This window comes from Colias croceus, chromosome 3 (assembly GCF_905220415.1).
Source record: "Colias croceus chromosome 3, ilColCroc2.1".
Lineage (NCBI taxonomy): Eukaryota > Metazoa > Arthropoda > Insecta > Lepidoptera > Pieridae > Colias > Colias croceus.
This window is the reverse complement of record NC_059539.1, coordinates 3,275,346-3,299,087: the sequence shown is the minus strand read 5'-3', so window position 1 is coordinate 3,299,087 and position 23,742 is coordinate 3,275,346. Positions and strand designations below refer to the sequence as shown.

At 33.4% G+C, this 23,742-nt stretch overlaps 1 protein-coding gene and 1 non-coding gene across 2 annotated transcripts in view; both read left to right on the top strand.

The window, feature by feature from the left end:
• Nucleotides 1–641: 641 nt before the first annotated feature.
• Nucleotides 642–712, top strand: Trnag-ccc. The gene has a single exon. It is a non-coding gene; the product is annotated as a tRNA-Gly (tRNA).
• An 8,333-nt stretch (nucleotides 713–9,045) lies between these two features.
• LOC123706253 (protein Wnt-6) overlaps nucleotides 9,046–23,742 on the top strand; it is a 39,088-nt gene continuing 24,391 nt past the window's right edge. Inside the window, exon 1 of the mRNA XM_045655436.1 lies at nucleotides 9,046–9,299. Within this exon, the coding sequence (XP_045511392.1) occupies nucleotides 9,238–9,299 (62 nt within the window). The 5' untranslated portion in view covers nucleotides 9,046–9,237. The remainder of the gene's footprint in view (nucleotides 9,300–23,742) is intronic.

The window sequence follows — 23,742 nt, the reverse complement described above, 5'->3', positions numbered from 1 at the left end:
CCTAGAGATGAAATCTAGCTCCATTTATTAATTTTATTACTTGACACCTCGTTCACGTGCCACTTATCAGCCACTAAACCTACACGATTTACTTTCAAAATCACATTAACGTCAGCTCACTTCGGGACTTCTGCTTTGTGTAAAGTGCATTGATAATAATCTCGGCTATTCTCATGTGCTAGAACGGGATGGGTGTACAACGTTGAATGGGGGGGAAGGAGACGGATAATGTTGAATAGAAACATCAAAATTTTACAGCGTTTTTATTGCGCGCGCGCCGAACCGTGTTTATATGCCGGCGTCCGGTAGAAGTACATTGGAGTGTAGGTGGCGGGTTGGTTTTATATAAAAATATAGGACAATAAATGATACCTACAATCTACATGTCGTATTTTATTTCACTTGACAGTGATACATTTATTTTACGTGGTAAGTATTTAAATATTCATACAATAATTGTTATCCTTTTTTATAAATTGTTTTCATTAAAAAAATAAATCGTATATTTACCAACTAGGTATATTGGACAACAACTAATTGTAATTTCCGTACTTTCCGTTAAAAAAAAATAATTTTTAAACTGTAATCGATTTAATAGCTTGAACAAGGACATAGTCAATAATTTCGAATTCTTCCAGCAAGCACTGCTGGTGTAGTGGTATCATGCAAGATTCCCATTCTTGCGACCCGGGTTCGATTCCCGGGCAGTGCATGTACTTTTTTTATTTTGTTCCTCATACCCCAGAACTGTTTGGTAATAGATATTAATTATAAGTAGTTTGATTTATAATTTTTAGACAAACATATTTTATTTCACTAGGAAATAAATTGATCAATTTGTGAGAAGGAGAACATACATATTATGGATAAAATAGGCTCAAAAAGTACACGAAATAGCGAGTAGATCTTAACGAAAAATGATTAGGTTCTAGCATTTTTAAAAGTACCTAAGTAATCGAGAAAAATCCTCTGTTTTGGTCATTTATAATGTGAACCTTGCTCCCGAGTACGAGCGTACTAAATAATTTTTTAACTTCGCCACAACTCCTGTCGCCTGAGGCTTATCCCTTGCAATTCAGCGCAGAGGACATTATTATTAATGGCCTATATAAATCAATAAATTAGCCAAATCGCGGTAGGTAGGTGTGGGAACAGTATGGTCGAAAGCGCCAAAATTCCTCGCGCTCCGACCAACAGAACCATGGGAACATAACAAATTAGTTGAATTCATATTGTGACTCATTTGCTGGATACAAATGACTCAGTTGAGGCATTTAAATATATGTGACACATGAAGGGGTCACTATTAACTTAATCGGGTATAATTGGAAGGTAAACGCATGGAAAGTTTTGCAAAGCGCTGGAGAATTTTTAACCGTATCATGAAGTTTTTTTGTCTTCATCTGTACATAACAAAGACTTATTATTTGCATAGGAATATATTATTTTGATTGTATGTAAAAAACGAAAATACAACTTAAATTCTTTCCATAAGTAGTACAAAGAGTCATTTACAAACACGTAGCTTTAAGGGCGGCCGTACACGGACCGCTCGAGCAGTTAACGGCTGAGCGACGTACACGGACGGCTCGAGCGGTCGGCGTCAACTGCTCGAGCCGTCGATTTTTTTGACTAGTCAAGTCATTGATTTTCAGGGGGGAAGGGAACCGTCGACGGCTCTAGCGCAGTCAACGGCTCGAGCAGTCAGTGTATGCCTCACGACCGCTCGCGAGCCGTCAACGGCACGGTGGAATTTCGTCATGCAGTTGACGGCTTGAAGCGGTCGCGACGGCTCGAGCCGTCACGTGTACGGCAGTGAATGAATGCCTATAGTTCACCGCGCGGTCGCGGCTTCAAGCGGTTGGTCTTAACTGCTTGAAGCGGTCCGTGTACGGCCGCCCTAAGCTGGCGTAAAGCATTAGATATTTATTGATGTCTAGTCATGATGTATTCGAAAAATTGAAGAAGTACAAGGTTAAAACTCTGCTTTCATCACATTTTATTTTGGAAAAAATAATGGCGCGGATTTTTCGTTGTCCACGCGGGTGTAGACCAGCAGTCATATATAAATTACTAGCTTTCCACCCGCAGCTTCGCCCGCGCAGTAAAGAAAAACCCGCATAGTTCCCGTTCCCGTGGGATTATCCGGGATTAATCTATCCTATTTCCCGGGGTAAAAAGTAGCCTATGTCCTTTCTCAGGTATCAAAATATCTCTATACCAAATTTCATGCAAATTGGTTCAGTAGTTAAGGCGTGATTGAGTAACAGACAGACAGACAGACTTACTTTCGCATTTATAATATTAGTATGGATATAGGTGAACAAAATATAAATTATCTAAGGATTGCCTTACTGTTATACTAACGCGTCTTGTGTTCTAGATTAATTGTATACTGACACAATTCAACATTGCTCACTAATTGAGTACAACTAAACCTCAGAAGTACCCGCTACCTCACCAATAACATAAACAATGGTTGTTCGACTAATTAGTTAAACATTTCTTTAATGGTCTGCTAATAATGAAATATTAAAACTTGTGTTGTTATGAATTTTCCGACAACGTTTGTTTTAAAGTAAGATTAGTGAGGATATGGTTTAATGTTAGTAATTATTTTAACGAATTGAAGTTAAAAGGATAAAATCATACTTATATACTAAATACTCATAATCATTTGCTATCAATAAGTAATAAGATTAAAAATTTTGACAAAAATCTCTGGTAAAGGCATAAAATTTTGTCTAACTACGCTCTATCACGCTCTATGTATCAATGAAAATGTAGTATTTCGGCGTTGTAGCTTATGCAAAATTTTAAAGCTCACTCTATTTTCTCTCTTTTAACCTACTATAGACGAATTTTTATCTTAAGAGCTTTATAATTCCTAAACCTTAACATTATGAACCACCGTTCCCAAATAGGTATAAAGTCTACATAGTATCAACTAGACCAAGAGGGCAGTAAAGAAAATGTCTCATAAAATGCCCACATTTACCAGCTTTATCCACAGTATTCCCCGTCTAACAGAACAATGAATCGTAAACATTTATTGCGCAGAGCAAAATACCATTTTTGAAGCGCTAATTATTTTCACAATTCGGTCACCGGCAAATCGGAAAACAATATATTTGTCGCTTCGCACTTTGACACTTAGCTTTATGGTCATTACTGTGGGAAATTTGACTAAAGTTATTCCAAAAGTTTAGTTTTATTGGAATTTTGAAGGTTTGAAGGTTTTAACACTTATTGATAATGTCCCTGATAGCTTTTTCTCTCTACTTTTCTCTCGAATTAGTTTATTCTCTCTACTCATATATGACAGACAAGCTAATCAGAACATACTTATAGATTTTATAAACTTAATCATTTAAGCTAAGAGCTTTGCATACCTCTGCACTTATGAAATATTTTTTGTTAAAATTAGCTGTGTTCTGCCTGGTTCTGCCCTATAAAATACCTTACTGTGGGTATTAAAAAGTATCCCTATTTAAAAATAATGAATAAGGTTTTATTAATTTTACATGGCATTTTTAGTAAAAACTATAAAATACTTTTTACAACAATTACATCCTCCAATGATGGAGTTTGACGCTGTGAGAAAAACATCCATGATCAAACTACCACGTAATCGAACATTAAATGTATCGAAATAATTAAAAGCATTCGAAATATTCGATTATATCTATCCTTCCATTAGACCATCAGCAATACATATCTTTTTCTATTCGAGTCATTAAAAGTCACAATTCATTATATTTTTCGTCAAGCTCACGACTTGAATAGGGATGTCGAGTGTCCGTTACAGACATATCGATACACTGATCTAAGATCTTATCGATACAATCATGCACAGTCACTTGACTAGGGTGGCATCACGTCTTATTCTGTTACAGCCATCTAGCACCATATTATGGATCTAATGTATGGATTTAATTTACCAACGTAACTGGTATGTCAGGTTTTGTAGTAACCTGCACGGCGTTTACGACGTTTTTGTTAAGCTGAGATGACGTTCGTAAGTTGAAAGCTAATCAAAATGTTTTAATCGATGATGCGATAACGATAGTGATGTCACATTAGAACATCGATGTATTTTCAATTTTAATTAAAATATTACGTGATGTTTTATTGTATTTGCTTTAGCAACAATTAATTTAATGTATATAAAAAATAATAACTTTTTAAAATCGTGATTTGTTTCCGTGGAATGGGTTTGCAAATTAATAATATTAAATTTTGGATTGAAATAGGAATCACAATCTAAGGATTGATATTATAATAAAATTATGTATCAGTTACTGAATAATTTTTGCCTTAACATTATTTATAAATGCAAAGACCAGTATAATTTTTGTTACAATTTATTTCTGTGACATATACCGATGTTCCTACAATCTACATATTATGAGGCATCACTAACGCTCATTTTTTTATAGTTTCATTTAAATAATGTAAAACAAGGAGTCAATAAAGCCCGGGCTTTTGTATAATTATCTATTCCGTCGACATGTGGTTACATGCATGGTTACGTCACTAAAGGTGAATGGATTCTTAGCATAATTTTAATTGATTGGTTATTATTCTTTAATTATATTTGATGATTGAACAACCATTAGTTTTAAGCTTTTTAAGTCGTAAACAAAATGGTTTATAGTCTTCGAACATGAGTAAGTTATTAAGATCTATATGAAATAACTTGATTTAAGTAATGAATTAATTAACACTGGGAATTTAAAATGATTTATTTGAATATTTAGTATTTTAGAGTCTATTATCCATACTAATATTATAAATGCGAAAGTAACTCTGTCTGTCTGACTGTTACTCAATCACGCCACTACTGAACCAATTTGCATGAAATTTGGCATAGAGATATTTTGATTACCAAGAAAGGATATAGGCTACATTTTACCCCGGGAAATAGGATAGGTTTTATCCCGGAAATCCCACGGGAACGGGAACTATGCGGGTTTTTCTTTGACTGCGCGGGCGAAGCTGCGGGTGGAAAGCTAGTTATAAATATTCTAGAAAAATAATATACCTACTGTCATGCATTTCGTTTCTCATAATCATAATATATAAGTATTTTATTCCGTAATTAAATGGTTGTAAATTAAAAATAGTTTATTTTTATATGCCAATACAGAGCCTTTATTTGTTATTTTTATTTATTTTTTAGACTTTTTTGCATCATTTAATCAAAAATATAAATTTAAAAACTTGTATTTTATGATTAAATTTTAGACTAACTCAAAAATCTATTTTCCTTATTGAAAAAAGGTTTAAATAGTTTAAGTAGTTGGTACATCGGAATCGTTTTAAGTGAAGTGCTCAAGTATTCTTCACTTATTTTGTTTGCACCCAAGTACCTACGTACAAGTGGGTTATTTAGTCATGAGTATTGGTTTTATCTACAGGATTACTAGTTATATACCCCGACTTTGTGTAAAAACTTGGTATGTAAATGGTATAGTATAATAGTAAGTAAATAATATTATGTAAGTACTTAGGTATGTTATAATATTATAAAATGTAATCACCCCTATTTTTAACAGCTTGATGTAGAGTATTTATTAATTTTTGCGGTTTATCATAATACCTAAATAGGTATGCATCATTTTTTTTTAATGTTGACATAATATTATACCTGTCCATTGTGTTTAGGTATAAGCAAGGTATAAGTATACAGGTGTCCCACTGTTGGTATACTCAGCTCAAAGGAGGTTATAGTTTTGCATACGCTGAGTACGTAAAAAATACTTATAAAATTCCAGACGCATTTTTTTTTCAAATAGATGAATTCTTAAAACTCTATGTGTACAACTGTACACCCATAACAAGCAACCTGCCCTACTTTGCCACCAGCACATGAGCTATCGTTTAAGATTATGTTTTCATAGACAAAATGCTCACATTAGAGAAGCGGTAGGTACCTATATGCCGGTTGCGCGAAGCTAGAGAAGAAAACATGGATTTTCAGGAAAAATTTAGCAAACATTTTTGACGTAATTTTGTTGTTTAAGTATTTTTTACGTGATCAGTGTATGTAATAAGTAATAAGTCATCTACAAGTCGCGCTTAGTATACCTACCAATAGTGGGACACCCTGTATAAAGTATCTTTCAAAAATCTGTTTTCATTTAGAGAAAATCGGAAAAATCATTCTTATCTGATAGCAAACGAAACTAAGACATCAGTCTTCATCGTTCTAGTCTTTCAAACTGATTACAATGATTACAAAGGAAATACTTATTCACAATTTTCCAACATTACAAAACGTCTATCATAATAATAATATTACGATTTCATCAACTTCGTACAGCTGCAAATATTCACTTTTAATACAAACAACTGATACACAGAACTTCGAAATACTCTATACAAAATATACAAAATATACTTTCCTTGAACCGTTTGTAAAATACTTTTCAAACAATTCATTTGTTCTTTGATGTTCAGCTCTTAGATATTTGTAGAAGTTGGAATAATCTTTCGTAATTTTTTTTATTGTATGGACTTGTTATCGTTTTATTTAATATTTACCAATGTTTAATAATTTATTACAATTTTAACTATTCTATTATATAGAAAGATTATTACTTTAAGACTTTTACGTGTTATATAAATCACACTATTTAATTACAATTCAAATCCTTAGTTTAACGTCATCATAACATTTCAAATATTTACGATACCTATTTTATCTATTATATAGAAAAATCATAATTTCTCATCTCATTTTTGTCTCAAATAAATAATTCTCCTTAATTAGAAATTAAAATCTTAATTCTACATCACCATAACATTTGTATAACAAATATATAACCCAATTAAACGCAACTACAAATCCATAAAAGCGCAAACTTCATGAATTAGACATAATACCTGAATACCATTACCGACTCCCACTTAACTAATGCTTTTTATTACGCCATTAATGTCAAAAACATACACTATTGTAAACAGTGGTTAGATTTATTGAGCCAGTATTATAATGCGCTTCGCCCGTTGATAGAAAACTACATAAATATTAACGTAGTGTTGTGTTAGGTGGTCAGTGACAAAGACATAATAAATTATACTGTCTGGAATCCATCTGTGTAGCTTTGATTGGTATTGCCCTGTCGTATTCCCGTTAAGGTGATTTTGGAATTAGGTAATCGTACTTTGAAAAGCACTGTTTTATACGTGTCTGACTTCTTACATAATATTGATTTATTATATTAAATTGAATGAAGTATTTTCTGAGCTTTATTGAAAATATAACCAATAACTAATTTACAATTAGAGTATAAAAAAGCATTATTTTATCGTATATTTCACATATTTAAAAAGCACCAATAAGAAGCGAATCGAAAATTTCTCCGTCTTCAACATTGCTGTACTTACTTTGAAGTCATTAAAAGTACCTATACTTTCTGAAAGCATACTACTACTACTACCAGTCTACTCATCTATACTTATAATAAATCTGTAGAAGGGTCAATTCTGTACATTGAAAATATTGAAAAAATAAATAGCAGGGGGTGTTACTGGATCGATACCAAACCCAAATATGTGATTAAAAAAATTTTTGTCTGTCTGTCTGTCTGTCTGTCTGTCTGTCTGTCTGTCTGTCTGTCTGTATGTGAAGGCATCACGTGAAAACTAGCGGTTCGATTTCGATGAAACTTGGTATAATTATACCTTATTATCCTGGGCGTAAAATAGGATACTTTTTATCCTGGAAAAATACGTAGAAAAAAATTAATCTTAATTTTAGAGTTTTATCCATACACGTTGTTCCGTAGAACCGCGAACACACGTTGCGTATTATTATAGGCCTAGCCGTATTTGGGAATTGGGTCCAATAGATATTTATAAGATGTTATTGACAGAGGTACTCAAAATGGAGAAATAACCATCCACGCGAAGACCGACATCCGCGCGGACGGAGTCGCGGGCGGAAGCTAGTAAATAATAATACAATATTATGTTTACCGATATATTCATTATCATACAATAAAATGCACTTTGTAATGGAAAATTCTTCAGCTAATACTTTATCAAAGATTAAAACATTATAAAATACACGTATATCTGTAACAGTTGTCATACTTTCATACCGCTGCACTCTGAATCTACATAGTATACAAAATACCTAAACAAGGAAACATCCAGTATTCTTGTCAATTCGGCGCATTAGGGCCAGGTGTTTGCGAATTGTTTGTATAACACAATTACTGTTTCTCACCTGTGATCTATTTATATCTGTAGCCCGCCTCGCTGTCCATCAAACGCTTACAATCTATGAATCTGTTTCGTTTTATACATTCGTTAGGCGGAGAGATTGCGAGATTTTCACGTTTTATAAGTGCGTTGGCAAAATAATGGTTGGGTAAATTGTTAGAATGGTTTTGTGTTCTAATGTGCATTGTATCTATCAAATTTATATAACTGACTGTTTCGTGGATATTAAATTAAGGACATTTCAAACTTATGTAAGATGAGAGATTTATTGTAATATGATTAATTTTTATAGATATTTACTTTCAATTCATGGAATGTAATCAATTTATGTTATTAGATTGGAAATAAAAATAATTCCTATATTTTTAATACAGGAAATAGATATATAATATAATTTAATAGCTCAAAACTTTCGTAAGCTCTTAAGCTTTGCTAAAATTTCTAGAGAAAAATGAGCACGATTCGCCTCATCATCTGTTTATAATGTCCATCAAATTTACAAATAACCTTAGTTAATCTGTTCGAGAACCAAAACCGAGCGATTATTAGCAATAAACAATATAAAATAATACAGGAGTTTTATTTTTATGGCTATCATACTAATTCAACTAAAAAGATCGAACATAAAACATCTATTACGGGCAATCGACATCGATACGAATTTAATTACACCCCAAAACAGGATTATACATTAATCGGAGCTAAGCGCTAATTTATTATCGCCCACACACGTATCCCCTCCGCATTTCTAATCATTCGGAGCTTAATTCGCTTAATATTAGCCAAAATAGCGCGAAAATTGTTTTGCTGTGCGCGTGCGGCGGGGTGTTCTCAGGTGAACGTCAGTCGGTGCTTGGTCTCCCGCGGACAGGGCACGCCACGCCGCGAATTTTCGGTACCGAACGATATTGAACAATTTGCACTTGCGTAGACTTGTTATTCGAATGGAGTTCGTGTATACACGGAATGGTTAGGGCAGGGGGCAGGCAGTGATGTCACGGGACAATGCGGCCGGTCGTCGTCGCCGCCTGCTTGTTGCTGCTTGCGCCCATCACTGACTCTTGGTGGTAAGTTCTTGGTGTACCCCGCTATGTGCATTAATAAAATTGTCTGTAAACTGTAAGAAAAAAATATTTATCCTAAAAACCGTTTTTGAATTATTTTCTATGTAGAGCTTTTGTCTTTGTAAGCTTTTCAAGAGAAGTGAGCTTTAAAAATGCATTCCGTTAATTAAATACATTTTTAATTAAGTTAAGACAGTAGTAATTTTAAAAATTATGTAGATTTATATAAAGGATCATTCGTTTAAAGCTTATTTCTATAGTTTAGTATATTGCGGAAAATCCTTACATTAGTTTCTAAGAATTACCGTCCCAGACCTTTTTATTCTTTAAACGCATGTATTGTACAATAGCTCGTCAATCAATAGTAAATTAATGAATATATTAAGCTATAAATCTTATCTTATCAATTAACTTTAATTGGCTTCAAATTAAAATATTAAATACTTTAGTATTTTCATATTTCTCAACTAGACTTAAGGAACATCTTGATATTATTGTAGCACTTTTTCTATTATATAAGCTGTATGAATTTTTATTTCACATTATAATCACATAAATTGTTTCTCATTAATTAAAGGTTAATTCTGACAATTAGTTATTTGTAAAAGCTCCAAGAAATATTTAGCAATAAAACTGCTATACATATAATAAGTATAATTATATATTTCAAATGATATTGTGTAGAAAATGTAATTATGATGTAGAAATCAATGAAGCAATTTATTAAAGTGTACACCGTAGGTACTACCGCCCAAAGGCGTTTTATGACGTCCAAGAATAATGATTATAAAATAATAATAGAATATAGAGATTAATCTTTCCATATAGTATTTAACACACTTATTTACTGATTTAAATGTGCTGTTTCTGATTTCGTTAATACGATGTAATCCATACTAATATTATAAATGCGAAAGTAACTCTGTCTGTCTGTCTGTTACTCAATCACGCCTAAACTACTGAACCAATTTTCATGAAATTTGGTATGGAGATATTTAGATACCCGTGAAAGGACATAGGCTTCTTTTTATCCCGGGAAAATGACGCAATCCCGGAAATCCCACGGGAACGGGAACTATGCGGGTTTTTCTTTCAAAACGCGGGTGAAGCCGCGGGCGGAAAGCTAGTTATTGTATAAATTGATAATACTTTCTGCCACTAACTTATACTTTCTTCATTTTCTACCAAATAAGTAAGTGGTATAACGTCTACTTCAAGTATAACTCAATTTATACATGCAAATAAAATACTTTTAGTAACATAAGCAAGAGCAACTACATCTAGCGAGACTTTCAAAGAAAGTTTGTTTTTAAAAACAAGAGACAATACTTTTAATAGGTTAAGGCTGCAGTAATATTGTCTACCAGTGCAAAATATCTTCCAAAAATATATTATATACTTACTTACAAAATGTAGGATAGTTTATTTTGCTAGCAACACAGAATGATTTTAAATTCGAATTCGTTTAAGTCTAGTCTCTGTTAACTAACGTATACTTTGTGTATTCCACAATAAATTAACACTTAAGATAGACGATAATACATATAATTATAAATACATATATTTATTTAAAGCGTCGACAAAATGTCAGGAGTTAATGAAACAATCAGCGTACATGATCTAGGTTTGTATGTCAAACTCAATTGAACGTACCGCGTTTGTGTGTTTAGCATTGCATGTTTCTTAAATAATTATATAATAATAAAAAAAAAATAACATTATTTTGCATTTTTTCTTGCTCGCATAATAAATAATTATTATAAATATTGATATAAAATTTTGGCTTACAGGCAAACTTGGGACCTTCTAGTTTAAATTCACAGAAATCGATTTATTATTATATTGTGTTATCTATACTAATACAAAGTTGAAGAGTTTGTTTGTTTGTTTGAACGCGCTAATCTCAGGAACTACTGGTCCGATTTGTATATTCTTTCGTTGTTTGATAGCCCATTATCGAGGAAGGCTTCTAGGCTATACATATATATCATCACGCTAAGACCAACAGGAGCGGAGCCACGCGGATGAAACCGCGGAGCGCAGCTAGTTTAATACATAAGTTTATTAGAGCATCTTTAAAATGGGTACACAGGAAGAATAGGTATGTAATAACTATTAAACTAACTACTATTGAATCAATAACACTCTGATGATATTTTCATATCTAGAAACAAAGGCTTAATTAACTATTGAAGTTTTAATATAGAAGGTGGTATCGTTTGTTAGGCTATACTCCAAATTCTGTCCAAAAAAGTGGTCTTACTCTAATGATCTACTGTAATATAATCTTGATTTTCACAAACTACTAGATACAACCTATTTTTTTGTAAGAATAATAATTTTCGTACCGATAACGTTTTAGTTAATTGAGTATCTTCATATTTATAGGATTGTCGGGAGGTCGTTTATGGTTTTTGTCTGAGAAAACTCATTAGAAACACTTACCTTCAGTAAGCATCACCATTATTATCCAACACAGAATTTTATACGTAGGTATGACAAGAAATTGAATGTCCTATCCTACCTAAATTAGTTACTATCATTTATTAACATTGTCTTTTATTATTTACCTATTTCATCATGATATAACTCAGCACGCAATTGGCTGTATTTAATAAATTACCAGCTAAAAGATTTATGCGTCGTTAAATATACTATGATTTATACACCTTTAGAAATGTAGACTTTTAGCTTAGTACAGCTCTATAATATTATTCTTTATGAAGATGTTCACAATTATTATTTTACATTATATTTGGAGACAAGAAATGCTTAGTTAAAAAAGTATCCTCAGAAGAATGAAGAGTAGGTATGGAAATACTGTTGTAAATGTTACTGAAATTAGATTTTTGTTTGCTCTAGTTTAGAATTACACTAAGATTTGAAGAAAGTTTAGAACGACACTAGATTCAATAAGAGTTCAATATTTCTATAAACTGCAATTTGGAAGAATCCATTTTTTATTCAGATTCAGATTTCCATCATTTTCGAAAATCAAAATCGTCAAAATTTTCACATAAGGAAAATCGTATCATCTGCCCTATGCAACTTAATAAACCGTTGCGAAAATTAAAAAAATTAAGACCGCAATCAAAAAACTTTCAACAAAAGGCCATAATCGCAACGCTTTCATCCGATAATAATAAATTTGTAATACATCGCATAAATCACGGTAAGAAATTCAATAAAGTCATATCGTGGTACCTCCGTACGGGGTTTAATATGCAATTTATCAAAGCGGACCCTAAATTAGCTGATTCGGGCATGATTAACAAAAATTGAGAAGGTAAAGCGTAGGGTACAACGGGTACAACTAATTAATTGTTCAAAATGTTGAAAAATATGTTTTATTAAGATTTGATACCTGAATGGGGCAGATTTTCTATGATTTTTTAATTGAAAATTTTCATATTTTCACTTTGAACAACTTTCTAATATTGGAAACTCTTTTTCAAACTACGAGATCTGTTTGTCGTCGTGAATTTTGATAGAAATACGAACTATCAACTAAACACTCTAAAACATTTTTTTTACTAGAAGACGACTCGCTATATGTAATCCTATAAAGTTCGCAAACGTTGAAATAATAATTGTGACTTGTTTATTAGTAATAAATCGGTTACTGTTTTAATAAGTTTGATGTATCCGTGAAGATCTTGTATGCAGCTTATAATCAAAGTTGTAGAGTCTATACGTATCCTACCAAGTCCTTTTGTATAAAATTTGATACGTAACAATTACATTATAGATATATTATGTAATATTATTTACTATTTCGCTTCAAAATATTTTTTTTTTTTTTTTTAAATCTTATTTTATTTATAGGGGTTTTGTCCACAATGGACAATGTCACCCCCGTAGAATCAAATTACATGTTATCTAAGTACAGATAAGTTAATTACTACTACCTAAATATAATTTAATCAGCATCTTTGCTTCTCGAGAGAGAGGAGAAGCCAAGATGCTGTTACACCATCCCAGATTTAAATCACTATTTATATTAATATTATACATTACTTGAGATCGTAAGGCCTCATTCCGAACACATTCCGTCAAAATATGTGTAACATCATCAATGATATCGCATTCTTGGCAATTAGGAGATGTACTTAGCCTTAACAAAAATTTAAACTTATTTGACGGGATGTGCCCCGAACGAAGCCTCATCAAAATAACAGCATTTCTCCTATTACATTTATCAGAATCAAACCATGGCGATGGAGGAGGCTGACACTGAATCGTCTTATACCAAATGCCTTTTGTAAGGGAACGCTCATCAAAGTATTCGTGCCATAAATTGCGACACATTTTTGTTGCAGATGACAGTACTTCGGAATAAACCGGTAGACTATTAAATAATACTCCATCACTAATTGCTTGTCTAGCCACTGTGTCAGCTTCCTCATTGCCCGGGATGCCTACGTGTGATGGAATCCACTGGATAACCAAGTTTTTATTTTGGGTTTGAAGTTTACAGATGGTGTCTAGAATAGTGTAGGCTATCGGAAACCCTCGACCTCTCGAGGGTAGCCGAGCCAAGTGTAACAAAGCACTTTTTGAGTCAGATAAAATGACAAGGTTATTGCAATCTACCGTTGATAAATAAGACAACGCTTCTAAAATCGCAACTAACTCACAGTGCATAACAGATACAGTAGCATTTATCTTTAACGCAAGGCGTGTATTTTTTTGTGGATCATAAAAAGCTGCTCCACATCCATTTTCATCCTTTGAACCATCTGTAAACAACTTATAATATGTATTATAATTTTTAAATAAATATTCTGAACATATACTTTTAACATTAGCCGTACATAGTTTACCTTTACTCGTATTCAGACCTTCAATAACAACACAGATATTTCCAGAAATATCAAAGTAATTCATCCATTTGTCTAATGAAAAATAGTCTAAAAGGGAGTTTGAAGCTACGGGATAGTTACAAAATTTACGATGAGTTTCTATTAACAGCGGCATTTTTTTACGTCGCCAATAGGAGTTCGAACAAAGGGAATCCAAATCCTCTAAAACCTTATACGTAGGATTATTTTTAATAGATCTTGATTTCAAATAAAATTTAGCAGCTAGATATTTTCTACGTATTTCCAGTGGCTGTATACACAGCTCACTTTCCATTACATGTATTGGCGTACTTCTAATAAACCCTCCGATAACCCTCATTGCCTGGTTTTGAATTTTAGTTAGTTTATACAAATGGCTTTTAATACTATTATCATATAGGAAACTACAATAATCTAGTCTGCTTCTTACAATCGATAAATAAAGGCGTCTAAGGTGTTTTGGGTGTACCCCCCATTTCGCACCTGCCAAAACTTTAAAAATATTCAAGAATTTAAGAGTCTTCTCCTGAGTCTCATTTATATGTCGGCCCCATTTTAGTCTTTTGTCCAGCCACAAACCTAGATACTTAACACTGTCTACTTGGCTTATCTCCTGATTATTAATTTTTAAAATAATATTGTTATAATTACTGTTCCTACACTGACTCCTTGAAAAAATACAAAATTTAGTCTTTCTTTGAGAAACCTCCAAACCAATACTAGATATTATTGAACAAAATGTATCTAAGGCCGTTTGAACTAATTGAGCTAATATATTAATATTTTTGTGGCTAGCATAAATGACAAAATCATCCGCGTATTGAGATACAAACACATTACGAAGGTTATTACAGATATCCATGGTGGCGACATTGAATAGCAACGGGGAGAGAGGGTCACCCTGTGGCAATCCAACTCCAGCTATACGAGTGATAGATTCTGATCCAATTTCGATTGAAAGCCGTCTTAGATGCAACATCTCCCAAAGATAACCAGAAATCAATGACCCCACTTTATGTTTTTGTAGTGCATTTATTAAACTAACTAGGCATACATTATTGTAAGCACTATTTATATCCAAAAAACACGCTACCGTTAAGATTCCCTTAGAAAAACCACTCTGAACCCGTGAAACCAATCTAGTCAAATTATCAATACAAGAACGCGATCTTCTGAAACCTACCATTTCCTCTGGAAATTTAAGAGATTTCTCGAAATACCATTCTAAACGACGGTTTATAATCGTATGTAAAATTTTACACAGGCAGGAGATTAAGGCTATGGGTCTTTTATCCGAGGATTGACTATTTTGTACGCCAGGTTTCGGTACAGGAATTATTTTGACGTCTCTCCACTGATCCGGAACAAATTTATCATTTAGAAATCTATTAAATAATGTGACTATTATGTGCTGAGCAGATTCTGGCAGGTGACTTATCATAGAATACGATATTTCATCCTTTCCAGGCGCTGTATCTGATATCTTGATTGAATTTTTCAATTCCTGTAGCGAAACCGGCAGTGACAACTCAGGATTATTCCCACCAAAATCAGGAACCGTAGGTGTAACGTAATCAGGTGCTAAGGAGCATAGCAGAGCATCGGCTTTCTCTCGAGTTAGAATATCTCTCGACGCTTTATATCCTTTAACCCATTTAATCTTGGACCACATTTCACCGGCACTTGTTACTTCATCAATACTATCGCAAAACCGCCTAAATGACTTAGTACTACAATCGCGAATCAGTCTTTGTGCCAACCTAATCTTAGCTTGTAAAAACGTAAGATTGTCCGGTGTAGGATTTCTCCTAAATGCTCCTAATGCTTTACGACGCTCCGCTATGGCCCTCGATATTTCCTGATTCCAATATGGTTTTGGCGTAAATTTTCGATGATGAATTGGATCTTGGCAAATCTTTTTACAAGGAATTGATAACTGGGCTGCTTTGTTTATAATATTTACAAAATCATCATAAGCAGATTGATGGTTATCAGCAAGACTAAAATTTACAAGTGACTCCTCAATATAATTACGGTATTTATTCCAGTCGGCCATTTTAAAGTTTCTTCGAGCTTTACAACTGTTAACCATCTCAATTTCTGTTTTAATTTTAATCATAAGATGATCACTTCCTAGGCTCTCGTTTAAAACTGACCAACTAAAATCAAATGCTACGTCTGCAGACATAAAAGAAACATCGGGAGAAGACTTTTGGGCTGAACCACTAACCAGCTTAATTCTTGTATGGGAACCATCATTTAGATATATAAAGTTATTTTCTATCAAAGAATCAAATAATTGGTTACCTCTGACATCGGACTTAGTTGACCAGTTTGTGTGATGTCCATTTAAGTCACCGGCAATAAGGGTTTTTCGGTTACACACAGAAAAAATTTGATCCCAATCACTAGATGAAGTTCTAACATTTGGAGGGCAATATATAGAAAAAATATTTTCGAGATTTTTACAATTTAAAACTTTAACGTGAATCATTTCTATCTGAGTATTATGTAGCTGTGTACTGCATAACTGAGATTTAATAGAATTGTGCGTAAGAACTGCGACCCCTCCATAACCGTCAGCCCGGTCCAATCTGAATATGTTGTATCCACTTATACGGAACGAGCTGTTTGGGTCCAGCCAAGTTTCACTTAATATTGCTATGTGAATCTTTTCTTGAGTTAGCAAGCTCTCAAATTCTTTCACTTTATGGCGAATGCTCTGTGCATTCCACTGAAGAACACTTATTGAGATCCGTGAGCTGCTGGAGTCCATAATTGTTTAATAAGATTACAACAAGAAATATCTCCAATATACTGCATGAATAATGTGAAAACTCCTTCAAGAAATATACTTAAACAGTCCTTAATCTTCTCAAACCACGTCCCTTCTTTAGCTTCAAAAATTTTATCCTTTAATTTTTTAAGAAGAATTCGCCAAGATATTTGTTCAGATTTTGACCTGGAATTTTGATCTGTATTCTCTTCCAATTTGCTCCCACTCTCGCTCGCTTCGGAAACCTGCTCAAAAACATCCTCGACCATTCTTTCCTCGTGTGTGCGTTTTGGAGTTTTAGTCTTTTTAACGGATCCCTTCGGAGTCTTCCTAGTTACGCTAGCATACGTTAGAATTTCCGACCCTCCCTGTGATGCGGTAGCCTTTTCTGGTATACTCGAAGTGCAAGCGTTTGTCCTATCTGCAATCATTGGTGAGTCCTCCTCCAAGTCCAAATCGATAGGTGATGGGACCACATACAAAGTAAGTGCACGCTTGTACGTACAATTGAATTCCGTCATCAGTTCCCTGACTTTTTTCTCTTTTCTAAAGACGGGGCATATTTTAGCCATAGCCATGTGTCTTCCATTGCAATTATTACAAATAAATTTGGTAGTTGTACAGTTAGCGTGATGCCCGGAACATTTTGGACATATTGTTTTTAAAGACGGGCACATTTTTATTGTGTGGCCAAAGCGCCAACAGCGCGAGCATTGTGTGACGGGGAAAGTAAAAGGAGTAACGCGTGATCTAGTGTCATAAACATATACATATGCCGGCAAGGAAGCACCCTTAAAGGATAATCTGACTGATTCACTTATTTCCCAGCGCCCGTCGTTTGTGTTTTTACGCTTCAATCTTTTCGCCGATAATATAACCGCACTTGTGCATGAAAGGCCCTTCAAAATTTCTTCTTCACTCAATTCTAAGTCTACATTGTTGATGACTCCGTACGATTGATTTGTTTCTAACGTCTTATAGCACTTATACCCGTTCTCGTTAAAAGTTTTGGATGTAACAAAATATTCCGCACTTTCCTCATTATTAAATTGGATCAAGACTTTGTACGAATTTATATAATTAACTCGTATCACATTTTGCACATTCTCCGATTTTAGTATTTTTGCTAGCCCAAATTGTTTCGGCAGCTTCTCTGTGCATGTCAAGCAAACCTCAATTTTGTCTTCCGGTATTATCTCTGTGTCCTTCATTACATCCGCACGGCCAAATCTCTTCGACTTTCTTGTCACTGTGCTCCAAATCTCTTCAGAGTTTAATTCCCGACCTCTTTTCGGAGGTCGCTCCTGATCCACATCACATCTTAAAAATCCAGATTGTCTCGTCAATTCACTCTCAATAAACTCGTTCCCCCTCATCTCACTACTCTCTGTCACATCTTCCTCAGCACGCAAATATTCTTCATTAGTAACGCTATCCATAATTGAATTTATTATTAATAGGACTAAGAATACACATGATTAGTCGAAGCAAGCGCGTCGCTCGTAACGGTCGCGTTAAGAATCGAACTATAATAATGATTATGAAATAAGTCGACGCGTCCAACGATAACACGCGCCCGCGCGCAACTCGCTTCAAAATATAAAAATAAATATTTGAGATATATTTTTATGCCTTTTTAATAATTATTAATGCGCCACAATTAAGATTATAAAATAATTAGAAAGACTTGTTGGAATATAAATCTTAATATATATAAATCTCGTGTCACAATGTTTGTCCTCAATGGACTCCTAAACCACTTAACCGATTATAATAAAATTCGCACACCATGTGCAGTTCGATCCAACTTGAGAGATAGGATAGTTTAAACATGTAGGTACCACGGGCGAAGCCGGGACGGAAAGCTAGTATTATAAATAGAATAATAACGGAAGCTATAAATTCATTATGAAGATATAACGTAAATGGTATACGACCTCTTTTTTATCGGAGAAGTAAAAAAGCTCTTTTTTAAGAGATACCTTGAATATTTGAAGAAACTAGCGGTCCGCCCCGGCTTCGCCCGTGGTACATATTTACGTTTTCTCTACATAAGAACCATCCTCGTACTTCAAGGATAAAAAAAGAATTTTCGAAATCGGTTCAGCCGTTCTCAAGTTATGCGCTTACCAACACATTTTGGGGTTCATTTTTATATACAAGATTAGGCTTCTGTAAATACTCATTGTATTTATTAAGAAGTATGCAGTTATAATAGGAAAAATAAATGATAGTACATACCTATAAGCTTACAGTTATCCTGAAGGTTCAACATAAATATGAAAGCTTTCATTGCACTACATTCAAAACCCAATGTTGGCTGTTATATTTTTTTTAAACCAATCTTTGACATGACAACCAAATTCATTGATTCCCAATAAAAAAAAACATGTCGTCATAAAGAAGAAAAATTACTCAATTTTCATCTGTAGGTAATATATAATTAAAGAAACATTAACATAGCTGATTAATGTTTCTTTAATATTAAGGTAATAATTATTATTTAAGCATATACATAATAATAATTATTACATTTAATATCTGAGATATTAAACGGTAATGATAAAATTTCATGACTAGTATTCGAAGTCATTTTACAAAATTAAAGGCTAATTGCGGCCGTAGGTTAATACTACATACTACATAGTATAAAACGAAGTCGTTTTCTCTGTCCCTATGTCCCTTTGTATGCTTAAATCTTTAAAACTGCGCATCGGATTTTGATGCGGTTTTTTTTTAGGAAGGTTTTAATATATAATTTAATAGGTATAACAATGCGGCCGAAGCCGCGGGCGATAAGCTAGTATTCAATAAAAGCGGAAGATCTTCAACTTGGTTGCAAATTGTTATTTTAGGTACTAAAGAATTGCATGTGAATCGAAAATAATTTAAGTAGGCTTAAGATTTGGGTGAAATTGAATACTGAAAAATACAATAGGTAATTAATTGTAACAATACGACGATAATTAACTTTATAGTTTAACTTAACTCCGGTATATAATTATAGAATATGAAAATTTCATTTATTTAATAAGAGACAATTTTTATTCCGTGAAAAATTTCCACATTAGATAGAGTTTTAAAGTCTTTTGACTAAAACTTCTGAGATTTAATTTTTGGTATACTTCTCTATCAAATATTGCAAGCTACTTTTTTAACCTCACATATGCTAACACTTTCAAATAGAAACACAAAAAAATGTAGGTATTATTTACAAATTAAGTACATGCTTTTCTGTCTGTGTATGACACTTGTTAAAATTCATAATCCCGCACGTTGGCTATTTGATTAATAAACCTTAATTTACGTTAAATATAAAACTACATTATCATCATCATCATCATCAGCCCATATACGTTCCCACTGCTGGGACACAGGCCTTCTATGAGAGTAGGTATAGGCCATAATCCACCACGCTGGCCAAATACGGGTTGACGGATATTAGGGGTAGGTACATGTACCTAAACTACATATTACATGTAAACTTAATCTATTTAGATAAAACATAAATAATAAGTAATGCGTGTTTTCAATCCAAATGGAAATATGTAGGCGTCTAACAGTAAACGAAAGTGTTTCCTAACATCCGGATCTACCATAACTTTTCCACAACATAATAATTGATAAACTACGTGCGATTATTTCATAGAATCATCTGTCACGTTCCATGTACTATATAATGGTTTAGATACACCGTGTGATAAGGGAGTCTCACGCCTCGCGGTAGGTATTACTTATTTATCATATTTATTGGACCGGTTAACGTATTTATAGCTTGCACAGGGGTTAATTCATGCTAGGAAATCGTGTGGAATGTGTTTTATTGTTACATGCAGATGTATAGTTGCATTTGTTAGTGGTAACTTACTAAAGATTTCTCCAGGAGCGGTCCTTATAATTGTATGGCATGGATAGCTTCGGACAGGGGTTAGTTCATGGTAGGAAATCGTATGGAATGTTTTTTATTGTTACATGCATAAATAAATAAATAAAAAGTTGACTTCAGACCTTATTGTACTGTAAAGATGGGTGAAGTTGGCTGTAGCACAGAATAATAACTAGTAGCTAGCTGTAGTAGAATAGATATGAATGTAGCTTTCGTTGTCATTCTCAAATTATAACGCTACTCGCTGCTCCGCGCGGTTTCACCCCCGTGGCTCCACTCCTGTTGCCCGTAGCGTGATGAAATATAGCCTATAACCTTTCTCGATAAATGGGTTATCTAATACCGAAAGAATTTTTCAAATCGGACCAGTAGTTCCCGAGATTAGCGCGTTCAAACAAATAAACAAACAAACTCTTCAGCTTTATAATATTAGTATAGATTTACATTATTACTAAACAAAGTATAGAGTTATAGTATATACTACCTATAGATAGTAGGTATAGACCATTTAAATGCCAGACATAGTTTTATTTCAAACTTTAATTGGACATAAAATCAATGCTAGTCTAGACTACTTAAGAGCTATAAAGATAACTTTCTATTACTTTATCTGTATATAATAAGTATACTTCTTAATTACTCATAAAAGCACACGCAAAAACTAGCTCTAAACCACTCTATACTAAAACAATATGCATTATAAATCAACCGAAACTCTTCAATCAAAACGGGTACCTAATTAAAAACATACATCATGTTATCTGTACATGAATCAAATCGTTTCGCCCACAGACTACCGCCAAAACAACGATTACCAAATTAATTACGTTTTTATTTTAATGTCCACTTCGTAATGACGGACATCGGTAATTAAATACGATAAAATTGTGTCAGGTGCAAGCTATCGCAATGCAACTTGTAACTTTATTTTAGTCGTTTATTTATTGTATGTTTGTCTGCACCTCTTCTACGTTTAGTGCTAGATAAACCCTAGCCTTCCTTGCTTACGTTGTGCTACGAAGATGTAGAGCATAATTTTAATGATGACGGAACACTTAATAAGATATGGTCATTTAAGTACCTACTGATAAACTATTGAATAATGTAGGAAGTAAGACTATCTACATAATTAATGACCTGAACAATATAATATACCTAATATCGAAATCAATTCGTGCATTTAGAAGTTGTTATGAAAGAAAATTTCCTAAATGAATACTGAAAACATTTACAAGCCATTTATAAATTTTCTATTTAGTTTACGATTATGAATTAAACATCACTAATAACTCTACACAAGTAGAAACGCATAATAAAACCGCTAAACTATGTTTATTAGCGGCTTTCTCGGCCAATCTGGCGTTTGTAGCACAGCGTTATTAAAACTTTATAGTCTACACAATTATATTTACTTAACGGTCGATTCTGTAATGAGCGAATAAAACGACTGATCGATTATTTCAATTTGAAACTAGATCTATTTATTTCTAACATTGTTTGACGTTATTTATAAGGTTTGAATCGATTTATTGCATCATTAATGTGGGTTTTACTTGGTTTTAATTGATTGTATTTATCATTCTTTTATCGAGTTATGTATGTAAGAAAATATGTTCATACGGTTTCATTGTAATTATACTACATATTTGAAGCTTTTACTTCTTTAAGGAAAACAGTACGGAATATAGTATCTTGATATGAGACGAATAAAAAAAATTTAAGGTAATTTACACTACTCAACTACAACTTTATCAAAATTGAACAAATCCTAAAAATCTATCCAAAATTATGATACAGTAAGGTATCTACTCTATCAGTACACATCAGAGACAAACGATTTAACATGTTAATACGTAAAGATGCTTTCATTCACTCCCACCATTCAAGGAAAATCGTGAGATACTTCAGCATGCACTTATCAACGCAGATTGATCTCCATTCAACCGGTGACAATGAATTACACTGTTTGCGGACACCGGGCGAGGCGCTAACGCGCGACTGTCCGCGATTAGCGACTACATGACGACTTAACTGTACACATCATTACCAACACCGTCACAAATATACCACTACCCGCATTCACACGAAACACAACCCTATCCCAAAGCACTAAGAACCCAAATACCAGAATGGCGCACTACTCGAAACATTAGTCAATACTCAGCAATGGACAGAGATAGTTCTGTCACATTGTAGTATGTAAACGCTTTTAAAAGTATAAGGTGACGATAAGCAATGTTGTCTCAAGATTTTAGAGCACACATCATAGATGCTCATGCTCTATGTTTGCTGTTTATTTAAATGGTCTCGAAGTCGTTCTTAGTTGGGTTTTGAAATAGTTTGACAATAATATCTTAATGGTGCTACATTTTTCTTATTTTCATAGAGTCTTTATGCTCGACATTCGAAAAATCTTTCGGAGTATGAAGCATGTTTGACTAACAGTTATTCTTATGATAACTTATGATAACCTAAACCGCTCTATTTGTAAGCAATTTTTTAGGATAAACATTATTTCCAATAGTCAACAATGTAATTACCTACCGGCTACCACCACACCACAAGTAAGATTTTACGTGATAAATGAAAAAGTTAATCTTATTGTATTACTAATAGGTTATTTTATCACAGGGGAGCACAACTTCCAATGAAACAAGTGTATGAATTTTTAATTCATGATTATTTTCAAATGTGCCTTTCCATATCTATAATAATTTATCATTAAACTCATGTATGTAATAATGAGTATTCATTCGAGGGTAATGTTCACTTACAAATTACAATATATAAAACCTTGTACCTCCACCTATTCTTAAAAAAATGCACCACTAATAAGGTTAAAAAAATATATAAAATAAATATTATTTAGCGCCAGTGCAGGTCATACTGACATAGCCATAATGGCTGCGTTCCGATAATTGGTGATGCTACGCACAATGAAGT